The sequence below is a fragment of the Sebastes umbrosus genome, chromosome 17, assembly GCF_015220745.1.
Source record: "Sebastes umbrosus isolate fSebUmb1 chromosome 17, fSebUmb1.pri, whole genome shotgun sequence".
NCBI classification, from domain to species: Eukaryota; Metazoa; Chordata; class Actinopteri; order Perciformes; family Sebastidae; genus Sebastes; species Sebastes umbrosus.
In genome coordinates, this window is record NC_051285.1 from 19,428,861 (window position 1) to 19,441,137 (window position 12,277).

The following is a 12,277-nucleotide window of genomic DNA, read 5'->3' on the forward strand; positions in this document are numbered from 1 at the left end:
CAAAACAGTGAGGTGACACACGTCAGCTGAAACCACAATATCATTCTATATTTCCGCTGCTTGGCAGTAATGTTAGCCGACCAGACGAAGGTCTCTCCATGAATCACTGCTGATCCTAGTGCTTTTCCTGCCTCAGCCTCCCGACCGCGGCTGGAGGGAACAGGGGAGACACCGGAGTTTTGGTCGGCGACGATAACATTTCTCGCTGTGGAGCCCGACACTTCACAAGACACAGGAAACCTCTGTCGGTCTGCAGGAGCTGCAGCATTTATTTCTGCACAAACGTCCACTGTACATTCACTAGATATTCTCAGAGCTACTAACTCTTCTGCAGTGTATAGTGTGCACGCATGCACGTGAGGTGGCGCGAAAGAGCGAGAACGAGCGCGGTGTGTGAATGAAGGCAAGCAGGCAGGCAGAGGAGCAGAGCACAGCAGAGGACTCCGGCCCTGGAGACCAAAGCTACGGTCTCCCAGCGTCCTCCGACCACGGCCAACACTGTTTTGCAAGACGGGCTTCACTAGATATAACTTTGCGGTTTTGGTTCTTCCGTGTAGTTTGTGTTGGAGTCTTGTCTGAGCAGTGTAGCCACACGCGAGCGTGCATAGGACACCGACCCGGATTGATTTGTACATGTAAGAACTTACAAACAGTCCCTTTCATGGAAAAAAAAGTCAAAATTATCTGATTCCAGCTTCTTAAATGTGAATATTTTCTGGTTTCTTTACTCTTGTATGACAATAAACTAAATATCTTTGAGTTGTGACCAAAACAAGAGATTTGAGGATGTCATCTTGGGCTTTGGGAAACACCGATCGACATAATTCGCCATTTTCTGACATTTTATAGAGCAAACAACTAATTGATTTATCGAGGAAATAATCAACAGATTAATCGAAAATTAAAATAATTGTTAGTCGCAGCCTTAGAGGGCATCATGCTGAGTTCAGGGTCTGCTGGGTGTTATATTCTGTATCTGACCTTAAGTGTGGAGATGACTTCGTCCCCCTTCTTGTTGATTGTTATGGAGTAACGGGGGTTTCTTTCAGCGTCGATGACGGTGTCTCCTCTCTCCCAGCGGATGATGATGGGCTGCTCGCCCCGCGCTGTGCAGTTCAGCTCCTTGGTCTGGCCCTTCCTCGCCATGGTGGTGTTGGGGTGGCTGGTGATCATGGCAGGAACTGAGCAGAATTGCAGACATATGTCAGTGTGACGGATGGTATTATATGGAGTAATGAGACGAGGGAGCAGGGATGTGGTATTGGAAACCGAGGATATATTACAGATGTATAGACATCTCTATTTCTGCACTTCGTTCTCCATTTTCATTTCACGCTTCAAGCCTCGCTGGCCCTCTTGCTCTACCTCCTCCCTCTCCGCCTTCTTCTCCTTCTACTTCTGATTCTTTTCCACCTCCTTCCCTCAGACATAGATTATTGATTGAAGGGGTTCCTGCGGTTTTGTTTTCATCACTAATTCATCAGCCCTTTTCCCCACCAAACATTCAGGAGCACACAGACCTGCAGCCGGAACACATCAATCAATAGCAAAGATACCCCCAGTTAGTGATGCGCAGGACGGAGACAAGGTTTTGTTGGGTTCAGTACAGGCTGCACTAGCCTGGGGCTAAAGTGCATCTTAGAGGAGCTGATTCCCCTCCAAAAAATAGCTAAGGCTTGTCTCTGTGTACAGTATGTGTGAAATCCAGGAGATATGGTTATGAAAATGTTCAAGCCAAAGAGAGTATGATTGACACTTACTCTTGACAGTGAGGATCATGCTCTTACTGATGTCTGAGCCCACACCGTTGGAGGCCTGACAGAGGTAGTACCCTCGGTCATCCTCAAGCACGTGTCGGATGAGCAGAGAGCCGTTTGACATGATCTGGATACGGCCGGTCAGGGGGACTGGGTGGTACTGCTGAGGGTTTCCTACACCTGCACCACACAAAGTAAATGCATGTTAGTGCTTGATTTTTCCTGGATTTTGTTTTTATGATGTTGTAGCGAGGGATGATGTGACCTTTGGCATGTTTCCACATGACTTTTGGAGGTGGGTAACCCTCCACAGAGCAGTTGAGGACTCCAGCTTTGCCGTAGATACAGTCTTGATTGTTGGGCTGCACCACGAAACGCGGTGGCACTGAGAAACAAAAATTATGCGATTAACCTAAATGGAAGTATTAAAAGAAGGTCTTACAGTAAAAGGTAGTTCCTAAAATAACACATACAATTCAAAGCTCCCTCTGCACATCAGATATCACATCTGATCTGACCTAATTCATCATCACGCCATTCTCCCTTCGCTCAATCCCTCACCAGTAACAATCAACTGTCGTTCCCAGCTGACAGTGGCGGCGGCGTTGCTGGCAATGCAGGTGTAGTTTCCGTTGTGCTTCAGTGTCACCTTGGATATTTGCAGGGAGCTCATGAACTCTTTGGTCTCGATTGCGACGCCAGAGGCGGAGCCTGGCACGATGAGCTGGCCGTCTTTGTGCCAGGTGATGCGTATGGGCATGTCCCCAGATGACACCACGCAGGCGATGTACATGAGCTTCCCCACTGAGGTAGAGGGGATATCAAAGGGCTGGATGAGCGGCGGCACTGGAGGAGAGAGGAAGAGCGCAGAGAGAGTCAGTGGAAATAAAGGTAGCGATAGACGTGGAAGAGTGGCAGTGTGGCCATCTGGAGCAATGCTGAGGGAGAGAGAAGGTCATTGGCCAGTGGGCCCCCTCTTCTCCACCCCCCCTTCAGTCCCCATCTCCTGCAGCCCATAATAGCTGCTCTGGTTAGAGTCCAATTGGCAGGAGGAAGTCATTCCGTTGCCATAGTAATAGAGGTTGGGGTGGGGGTACTACAGCTGAGACATCTGGGGGATTTAATCTAGGCTTCATTATTATTCATCTAATTAAATCAGAGACACACTCGCACGCAGGCACATGCACACACCCTTAAACACCTCTGCAGCTGCCCCGCTACCATCGTTACCCCCACTCACAGACTAAACAAAATACAGATGCACACTGGAACATAAATCAGTCCTAAAACACCATCTACCTCTGTCAAGCATTACTGTAAAGCAGCACTGCACAACTTTGAACGTTGGTGTCTCCAACTGACAGTATTTAGGTACTCTGATGTTCAGAAATCTCTTCTGCTAACATCTTTAACCTTCACATACTGTAGAAGAGAGAAGAAAGGCAAAGAACTAACATCAGCTATATTTGGACAGATTGCTTTCTCACTGTTAAGAGACATTTTGTATTTTGGATACAGTTATGTGTGCAAAGAAATGCTCACAACAAGCACCTCTTTTGGGAAAATAGGGTGAAGCCACAGTACGTCCCAATCAGTCACTGGTGGGCCACACTATCTGGATGTATTCGATCTAAAAACATTGCCCAGTGCAGTTTTACTCCTTTGAATCCATTCTCCTTTTCACGCTCACCTTTGACAGTGACATGAACGGTCTGGTTGATTGACACCTGGGGCTGGATCAGGACGCTGCACAAGTAGGTGCCCTCGTCCGCGCCCTTCTGCACGTCCGTCAGCCTCAGGGTGCCGTTCTCGAACACCACTTGACGATGATTATCGGGCAGCTGCATGCCGTCCTTCAGCCACTTGATGGAGTAATACGGGTAGCCGATCACGCGGCACGTTATGTAGGTGTTCCTGCCCGCCACTGCGGTGATGTCCCGCATGGGTCTGATTCGGGGTGGACCTGGAGACACAGGGAAGAGAGGGAGGGGATGGAGGGAGGAGACAGAGAGAGAGACAGAGGTCGGAGAAAGGGGCAGATGAGGTGAAGGAGGTCATGGCAGAGTAAGGGAGCAGCCACGGAGACGAGAGGTGAAGAGATAAAGGTTGAGGGATAGAGTGATTGGGGCAAGTTGACAGGTGGAGAGGGAGGTTAGTTATGCTCCCTTTACTAAAATCTGATTGAGGATATTTGTGGATTTTAATCTAATCAAATATTTTGTGTATCTAAATGATTGTTTTTTTTCTAAAAGATAGAGATAGATAGATAGATAGATAGATAGACAAATAGATAGATAGATAGATAGATAGATAGATAGATAGATAGATCTAGACAGGCAGACAGACAGACAGATAGATAGACAGACAGACAGATAGATAGATAGATAGACAGACAGACAGACAGACAGACAGACAGATAGATAGATACATAGATAGATAGACAAATAGATAGATAGATAGACAGATAGATAGATAGATAGACAGATAGATAGATAGATAGAGACAGACAGACAAATACCGGACAGACAGACAAATAGGTAGGTAGATAGATAGATAGATAAATAGATAGATAGATAGATAGATAGATAGATAGATAGATATCCATAAACAGATAGATAGATATAGACAGATATATAGATAGATAGATAGATAGATAGATAGATAGATAGATAGATAGATAGACAGACAGAGATCGTAACTGTGTGTGAAATGTAAAGTGATCTATGGCCTCTCACTAGCCCTTGTGTGTTTGTATAGAGTCAGGTGTAGAGTGCATTTATATTGAAAAGCAGACAGGCACCTCTTACGTTTTATGCGCGCTTGGTACTCGGCGCTACCGGCCGAGTTGCGTGCGACGCAACGATACACTCCCCCATCTCGAATTTGCGGGCTGCTGACGTTGACGTGTGACACGGTCAGGCCGTCCGACAGGGTGTACTGGCTGGTCTTGTAGGTGGAGTCTCGCACCACGGGCTCGTCATCCAGCGTCCAGGTAATGGAGGGGGGCGGGGCTCCTTTGGCCCCACACATGAGGGAGAAAGGCTCGCCGGGGTTCACCACCCGCTCGCTGAAGGAAGACACGATACGAGGAGTACCATCTGAGAGGAGACAGAGAGAGAAAGATGAAAAATAAAGACAGAGTGGTGGAGAAGTTCAGACATAAAAGCAAAGCAGCATGTTCAACCACTTTAGATCTGTTCATGACCTTCTCTATTATACTGTATATATCAATGACATTTGCAATGGCAAACAATTTATGCACCAGTAGTCAGATGAAGAATAAAAGTCACCAGTTAAAGTAGAAGCTTTAAATTTAAAGAGCATGGTTTCCCGTCACTCTGCTATTACGATGCTATAATAAAATGCGTGCTGCAACCCTGTTTATATAGAATGTGCACTTGTTCAGTTCCCCGACAGGCTCTGTCCACATACCCTCTAGCAGAATAATGGAAAAGTCCTGAGCAGTGTGGCCCTTTCGGGAGGCGAAGCACTGGTAGGCTCCGGAGTGGAACTTCTGTGCTGCAGTGATCTGCAAGGTGTCGTTGTGTTGCCCCTGGATGGAGATGTGCTGGTCGGGGACGATGGGCTCTGTGTTGCTGTACCAGTTTATGGTGTATTCTGGAGAGCCCTCCACGGTGCAGGTGAAGAACAGCGTGCTGCTGATGCCAGTTTTCAGGTTCTTAGGGGACAACGTCACTCGTAGTGGATCTGAGAGAAGAACGCATGTTGTTTGTTTAGAACAAAGATGTAAAAAAAACAAAACTCCAAAAGATACATTTTCTGTGTTATGGTTAACTGAAAAGCAATTTGTGAAACTGCTTTATAAAGGAAATTATTATTATAAGTATGTGTTTCTGTTGCTTGACTTTTATTTTCCACATGGCATTAACTAAACTTGATATCCACAACTTTTTAAAAATGTTTTGATGTTTTTTTACTCATAAATTAAGAGATTACAGCATGTTATGGTACGACTGTGCAGTACTGTAAATCATAATTATAAAGAGTTTATTAGTTATTTGTTAATTTATTGGTGATAAAAAAGCTTCACAAACCAGTAATCATCCATCAGATAAAAATGCATTTTGTGTTTCCAGATTTGTGAGTAAATATTTGAATTATACTCTGCTAATTTAACTTCTGTATCTACACCTTAGGTTATTACTAGTGCTGTCAAAGTCAAACTCGTTTTAACGGCAGTAATTTCTTTAACGCATTAACGCAACTTGCGATTTTTAGGTTGTAGCGGGCTTAGTTTTGAAGCTAGAGTGAAGATACTGGTATCATATGATACCGGAAAAGAACTAAAAAACCTAAGGAATCATTGGTACCAACCATGTCATGCTAGCATGTCAGGAAGTAGGCTAAATGACGCTCCAAACTTGCGGTCAGATTTTGTCGAGGAAAAACTGGCATTGCCATTTTCAAAGGGGTCCCTTGACCTCTGACCTCAAGATATGTGAATGAAAATGGGTTCTATGGGTACCACGAGTCTCCCCTTTACAGACATGCCCACTTTATGATGATCACATGCAGTTTTGGGCAAGTCATAGTCAAGTCAGCACAATGACACACTGACAGCTGTTGTTGCCTGTTGGGCTTGAGTTTGCCATGTTATAATTTGAGTATATTTTTTTTATGCTAAATGCAGTACCTGTGAGAGTTTCTGGACAATATTGTCATTGTTTTAGTGTTGTTAATTGATTTCCAATAATAAATATATATATACATTTGCATAAAGCAGCATATTTGCCCACTCTCATGTAGATAAGAGTATTAAATGCTTGACAAATCTCCCTTTAAGGTACATTTTGAACAGATAAAAAAATTTATGATTAATCGCGATTAATCATGGACAATCATGCGATTAATCGCAATTAAAAATGTTAATCAATGACAGCCCTAGTTATTACTCATTTGCAAAACCTGAATTATTTATTTATTGATTTACAAACACATTTTGAATCCTTTATAGTATGTTTTATTGTCAAGTGACACCAATTAGTCTTATGCATTCATACACTTACAGTAGGCGTTTACATTCATAGAGACGAGGAGAGAAAGAGAGAGAGCACAATCAACGGTAGTGACTCAATCAGTTCGACGCACTCATTAAAAAAGCAGCTGGAGATATCTCTTCACATCTCCGTCCACTTGTGTGTGTGTTTTTGTGTGTGTGAGAGAGAGAGTGTGTATGTACATGTGTGTGTGTGTGCAAATGTCAGTGAGCAATAAGGCAGCTGGTGGTGTGTGCTGGGGGGCATTGCTGTGCCTCCCAACCCCCCCTCACCCTGTCAGAGTCACAGAGTGTGCTGCCATGATGTGCCCACTGGCAAAGCCTACCGCCTCTCTATTCTCTGCCTCTGTCTCGCCTCCTCCCGCTCTTTGTTTTCTTTGTATACTTTACACAATGTACATTTATCTACGCCTCTCTTATTATCTTGTTATTACATTGTAGATAATGTCATTCCAGCACTGTCTGGATGTCTGATCGTCCCCTCTGTGACCCCTCGTATTTATCTCCGTCTTCCTCGCCCACCCTCCTCCCTGATGGTGAACGGCGCTGGCAGCTGTGTTACGGATTCAGTCTCAGTGAATTACCGCCCTGTCTCTCTTTTTGAGACCTGATATGACGGGGCATCATACAGCTCGCACATGTGTTTGTTACAGACACAGTTGAGGTGCGACTTATATGTGTGCCTCAAACCAAAAGGAGAGGAGTTTGTGAATGTGTCCATCTGCCAGGCTGATTCACCGAGAAGACAGCGTGGGAGTCTGTCAGATTGTTTAGCGATGTGTGTGTGTGTGTGTAGTTGTACCTATAACGTGAAGCAGTCCAGACACCTCCTTTGAGCCAAAACTGTTGGTGACCTCGCACGCGTAGCTGCCGCTGTCTTCCTGCCTCAAGTCGCTGATGGTCAGCCCTGTCAAACGCCGTGTCCAGCGGGCATCCGAGGGCAGCGGGCGACCATCTTTTAGCCAGCGCACGGTGGGGCTGGGGTACCCTCCACGCTGTGCATGGGAGCTCAATGCTCTGGCCTGCGTGCACCTCCCCTGCTTGGAAACTGTCCAGGATAGTAGGTGAGGACTCGTTGGGGTCTGGAAGGCAGAGATGGGGTCATATTTTTATCACGACAAAGAGAAATATCAGACTAACATGAGTAAACTGACAACACCGAGCTGCTCACCATTACAGAGAGCCTTGCTCCATTGCTTTGGCGCGTCTCGCCGCTGTACTTGTGTTTGGTGATGCACCGGTATGTGGAGAGGGCATCCTCCTTCTGAACGTCAGAGATGTAAAGAGCCCCGAAGGAGGTCAGCGAGAACCTGTTTACCTGAGGAAGGACACATCCAGTAAAGACTTACATTAATTTCCCCCAAAGGAAAACTGCTGACAGACAGAAACACGCAGTAAAAAACCTGCACTGAGATGATTGCTCTGGTACAAATGCATTGTGCTCATTGCAAAACCGTATTGTGCAAAGAACAAACAGCTGCCTGAAACAGTTGGCACTACCTCCCTGATAATGTTGCTTCCCAAAACCTGGCACTCTTTCAAGGCCTGGAGGACACGCAGCGGTCATTTTACACCACCCATAGACGGAGCAGAGGCAGATTTACTGCCCCTTTACACACAATGTATGCACCATCATCACCAAACCATCTAAACATTCTTCCTTTCAAGTATGGTGACAAAAGTGGAAGGCCAAAGAGAGCTGCCTGTTTGCTTTCATAGCATTTTATGCTACTCAGAGAACCGCAGTTATGTAAATAACCCAAAGTTTCATGCTGTGCCCACTGATTGGAGGACGAGAGGGGAACCCGAGGCACATTGATGAAGCTGTACCATTTCAACATATCACATATTGCAACAGCATATTTCAAAATGGTTGCCGCTGTACAATAAGGTTAGTTTAGGTTTGCGAACATCTTTTGTTTTCTTTCAGCATCCAAGCCACAGGCCAGCAGCTGGAGCGGTTGCGTTCAGGTGCACCCGTGTGTTATCAGCATCAATATTTTATCTACACGCTCCGTGTTTGTCGGGGTCTTGCGGAGGGGTTGTGCAGGAACACTGAAGGTAGCAGTTATGGACTGTGCATGTGTTTGCATGGAATATACCGCATGACCCGAGAGGGAGGCACAGGCTACAATTTCACAGCAGCCTTTGTTTGCCCCCCAGAATGAAGCCTTACAGGATAATGAGCACTTTAAGACTGCTACTCCCACAACACCGACGACTCGCCTGTCACAACACTCTGACATAGGCAGGGGGAGAGAGAGAGAGGGAGAGATAGAGAGAGAGAGAGAGAGAGAGAGAGAGCCAGCTGGATCTGTCAAAGCCACATTTTCTGTCTTCAGCGGGGGGACGGAAATCTTCCCTCTGAAACAACACTGATTAAACAGCACACATCACATTATTTCCCTTATTATCTGTCCATCTTAAGTGAGTAGCTTTAGTATATCAGTTTATCTTCAGTCGACTCTCTTTGTGTAAACCCTCTCATCGTCTCACTCACCCTTTTCCTCTCTCTCTCAGTCTCTAAGCAGAGTGGCAGACAGAGTAAAATATTAATTACTAAATCACTGTGCTCCCTCAGCTTTTATTCATGCTGACTTGACTAGATAACGAGAAACTGAGCCAATGTGCATTATACACTCTCACACACACACACACATACATAGACATGAACACACAAACACACACAGCTGAGCTGCAGCAAAACATGCAAACATGCATGCAGGCGCTAAGAGTAGAAAACGGCTGCAGTTGTTAGTGTTGCATAATTTGTTTTCCAATTGTGCCACATTCATATGATACCGTACCATGATACTGTATATGAAATCTGTAGTTTGTCCTCCATTTTAACTCATCCATATTAGGAATATGTCAACAACATGGAAGAACAGCCCGTTCTCATTCCCAGGGTGTCCAATACCAACGCTTTGTCACAGCCGTCGGCGTTGGATACCGACGCAAAAGGCACCCTTTAGCGTTGGTATGAAACGTACGAGGCTTTCCATTAACTACAATGTAAACCCATCCGCGTGAATATTAAAGGAAAGTGCTGTGGTGACGTAGTTTAAACAGCAAAAGAGACAAACAGGGTGGGCGGAGGGGAGGGGATGTGGACGGGTCAGTATATGGCGAGTGGGATGAGAACGTGTTGGGAAGAAATACATGTGACCAAACAATCTCTGCAGAGAAAGGCCCTAGTTGGGACGCCTTCTTCCTGTTAAGCAACAAAGGAAATTGCTGACCAACTGTGCCATCAGACATTGTAGGCCGACTTCATTCACATGACACATTTCTTTATGACAGACTTTCACCAAAAACTGTATAGACTGAGAGCTGTGTTGATCCATGTTTTAATAGTTATCTTTAAAACCATAATGTGAGCTTTTTGTTTTGCAAAACGCCACAAACTTAGAAACCAAAAGGACCATTAGGTAAAAAATGGAAGCACTCATGGATCCTCCAAAAAGCTCTGAAGGAACCATTTGGAGGTTTAAGTATTTTTCATCAACTATAAATGGCTCTTTAAAGAGTTCTTTCACCCAGAAGGAAGCTTTTTGAAAGAAGCTGCATTGCCCTAGAGGATGTCAACATTGTTGGATTTTGTATGAGTTTGGTCAGAGTCTCAATGAGACGCATTCATGGAAGAAATTGTGCAAAATGGTTTGTGTAGTCCTGATGCAGATGGGGTCCAGAGGGGAACTATTGTAATGTTAACTTGTAAGTGCTGGATCAGGAATACGATGTTTGTATTTGACAGGAAAACAATGTTATTAAAGGTAAAAAAAAATAATAGAAATTATTCTAAATTTTTTGCAAATAAACAATTTTTTTATTAATCATTTTAGAAAATTTGATATTTGATAATTTTCCCTTGATTTTTTCATTTTTAATTAGAAAATATTTTGATACTAGTAATTGCTTTTTTTAAAAGTAGTTGACAAAAATCCAACAAAAATGTGACTTTTCAGTGGCAGTGCTTGGCAGCAACTGTATGCTATGTTTGTATGTAACGTAAAAAAGCGCCATTATGAATGAATCATACGGTATGTCCTTAGCGAACCTCTCGCGTGTAATAAAGGTTTCTTTCACTTTATTTTTTTTAATCCAACTAAATGCCCACGGCCTCGCCGACACACAACAGGCCAGACCTGCTGCTGTGACAAATTCCAAAGAGGAGAAAAGAAAAAGGAAAATAATGGAAGTATAAATGTGCGAGAGAGAATAGGAAAAAATAAAAGCGTGATAGAGTCTATAAATAGGACACATACTGTAGCCCGTGTGGGTCCAAGAGTTGTGTGTGAGTGCACCGTGTGTGTGTGTGTGTGTGTGCGTGTGTGTGTGTGTGTGTGTGTGCGAGTAAGTAGCAGCCTCATTTTCTCACATGCAAATGAAGGCGTCGGCGCAAAGATAACGAGGCCCATATTTCCACCTCCTCAGTGGGGCCATTATTTATTGATGTTCTGCATCTTTCCCCCCTCCCTCCCACTCTCACGCTTTCTTCATCTTCTCCCTGTTGCTAGGGTCTTCTCACTGCCATCCTGGTACGATTTCCGTGTACTTTCAGCAATTATTAAAGCACGACGAGTTTGCAATCACCGAGGACGAAACGGTGAAACCCTCTGTGATGTGTGAATGCGAAAAATCATGATGGTGAATCGGTGGTAGAAGTCAGGGACATTAATGGGGAAAGAATAGCATCAGTGTGAAGTTGCTAAATATAGCTTTTCAGATGCAAGTAGGTTTTGCATCCAATCACAAATATTTTCCACAAACATACGACATAATGCGTTTTCTTTTACATTTCCTGAGTCTGAATCTAGAGTTTGCGGGTTTGAAAAGCAGTTTAGTTCAATTTGGTGCCTTAAAATGAATAACAGGAACTTCTTTAGCTTTTAAACCCTCAGGACTCAACTACTCACAGAAAATAGTTAAAAACTTACATGGGGTCTGTTTATATGTGCAGTTCGGAAACTAAGTTGGACTCCTCTACCCTCAACAGGAAACTAATTTAGCTCTTGGATGTGAATCTGACCTACATGCTTTAGAGGGGCAAATTTCAACACTATCTAGACTAATCTATTTCAGGACAGGAGACAACCTTTTTCGTCTCTCAGAAGGAATTATCTCATGACACTAACCTGTCCAGAATACAGCTTTTCCTGTGTACATAGCAAAACTAAACCAAAAATACAAACTGACTGTATGATCGTGCAGCACTCATAGCTCTGAGTGAAAACCACTGGTGTTCCTGTGGGAGTTCCTAGTATGGACCCCATATCTCATCAGTTTGGAAAAGGCTAATGAGCTTATCGAACTCCCATCCCTGTTTTCCTTCTGGCAGAACACCACAATCTGATCCCTGGAGTCTCTGTCTTACTCAACACCGTTGACGGTCAAAGGCAGTGGTTCCTTGCCTTGAAGGGCTCTCCCAGTTAAATGAAGGTTAGCGTATTTTCACTGCTCATTATGACGACTAGAAGCTATCACAAGGAGAAAATGTGCC

At 44.4% G+C, this 12,277-nt stretch overlaps 1 protein-coding gene across 1 annotated transcript in view; it reads right to left on the bottom strand.

Annotated features, from left to right (window-relative positions):
* The window catches only part of LOC119475825 (Down syndrome cell adhesion molecule-like protein 1 homolog), a 64,754-nt gene that overhangs the window by 18,994 nt on the left and 33,483 nt on the right, over positions 1-12,277 (bottom strand). The window contains 10 exon segments of the mRNA XM_037748882.1: positions 982-1,181; positions 1,761-1,937; positions 2,023-2,142; positions 2,319-2,603; positions 3,448-3,720; positions 4,565-4,855; positions 5,190-5,465; positions 7,577-7,766; positions 7,768-7,857; positions 7,946-8,090. Coding sequence (XP_037604810.1) covers positions 982-1,181; positions 1,761-1,937; positions 2,023-2,142; positions 2,319-2,603; positions 3,448-3,720; positions 4,565-4,855; positions 5,190-5,465; positions 7,577-7,766; positions 7,768-7,857; positions 7,946-8,090 — 2,047 coding nt within the window.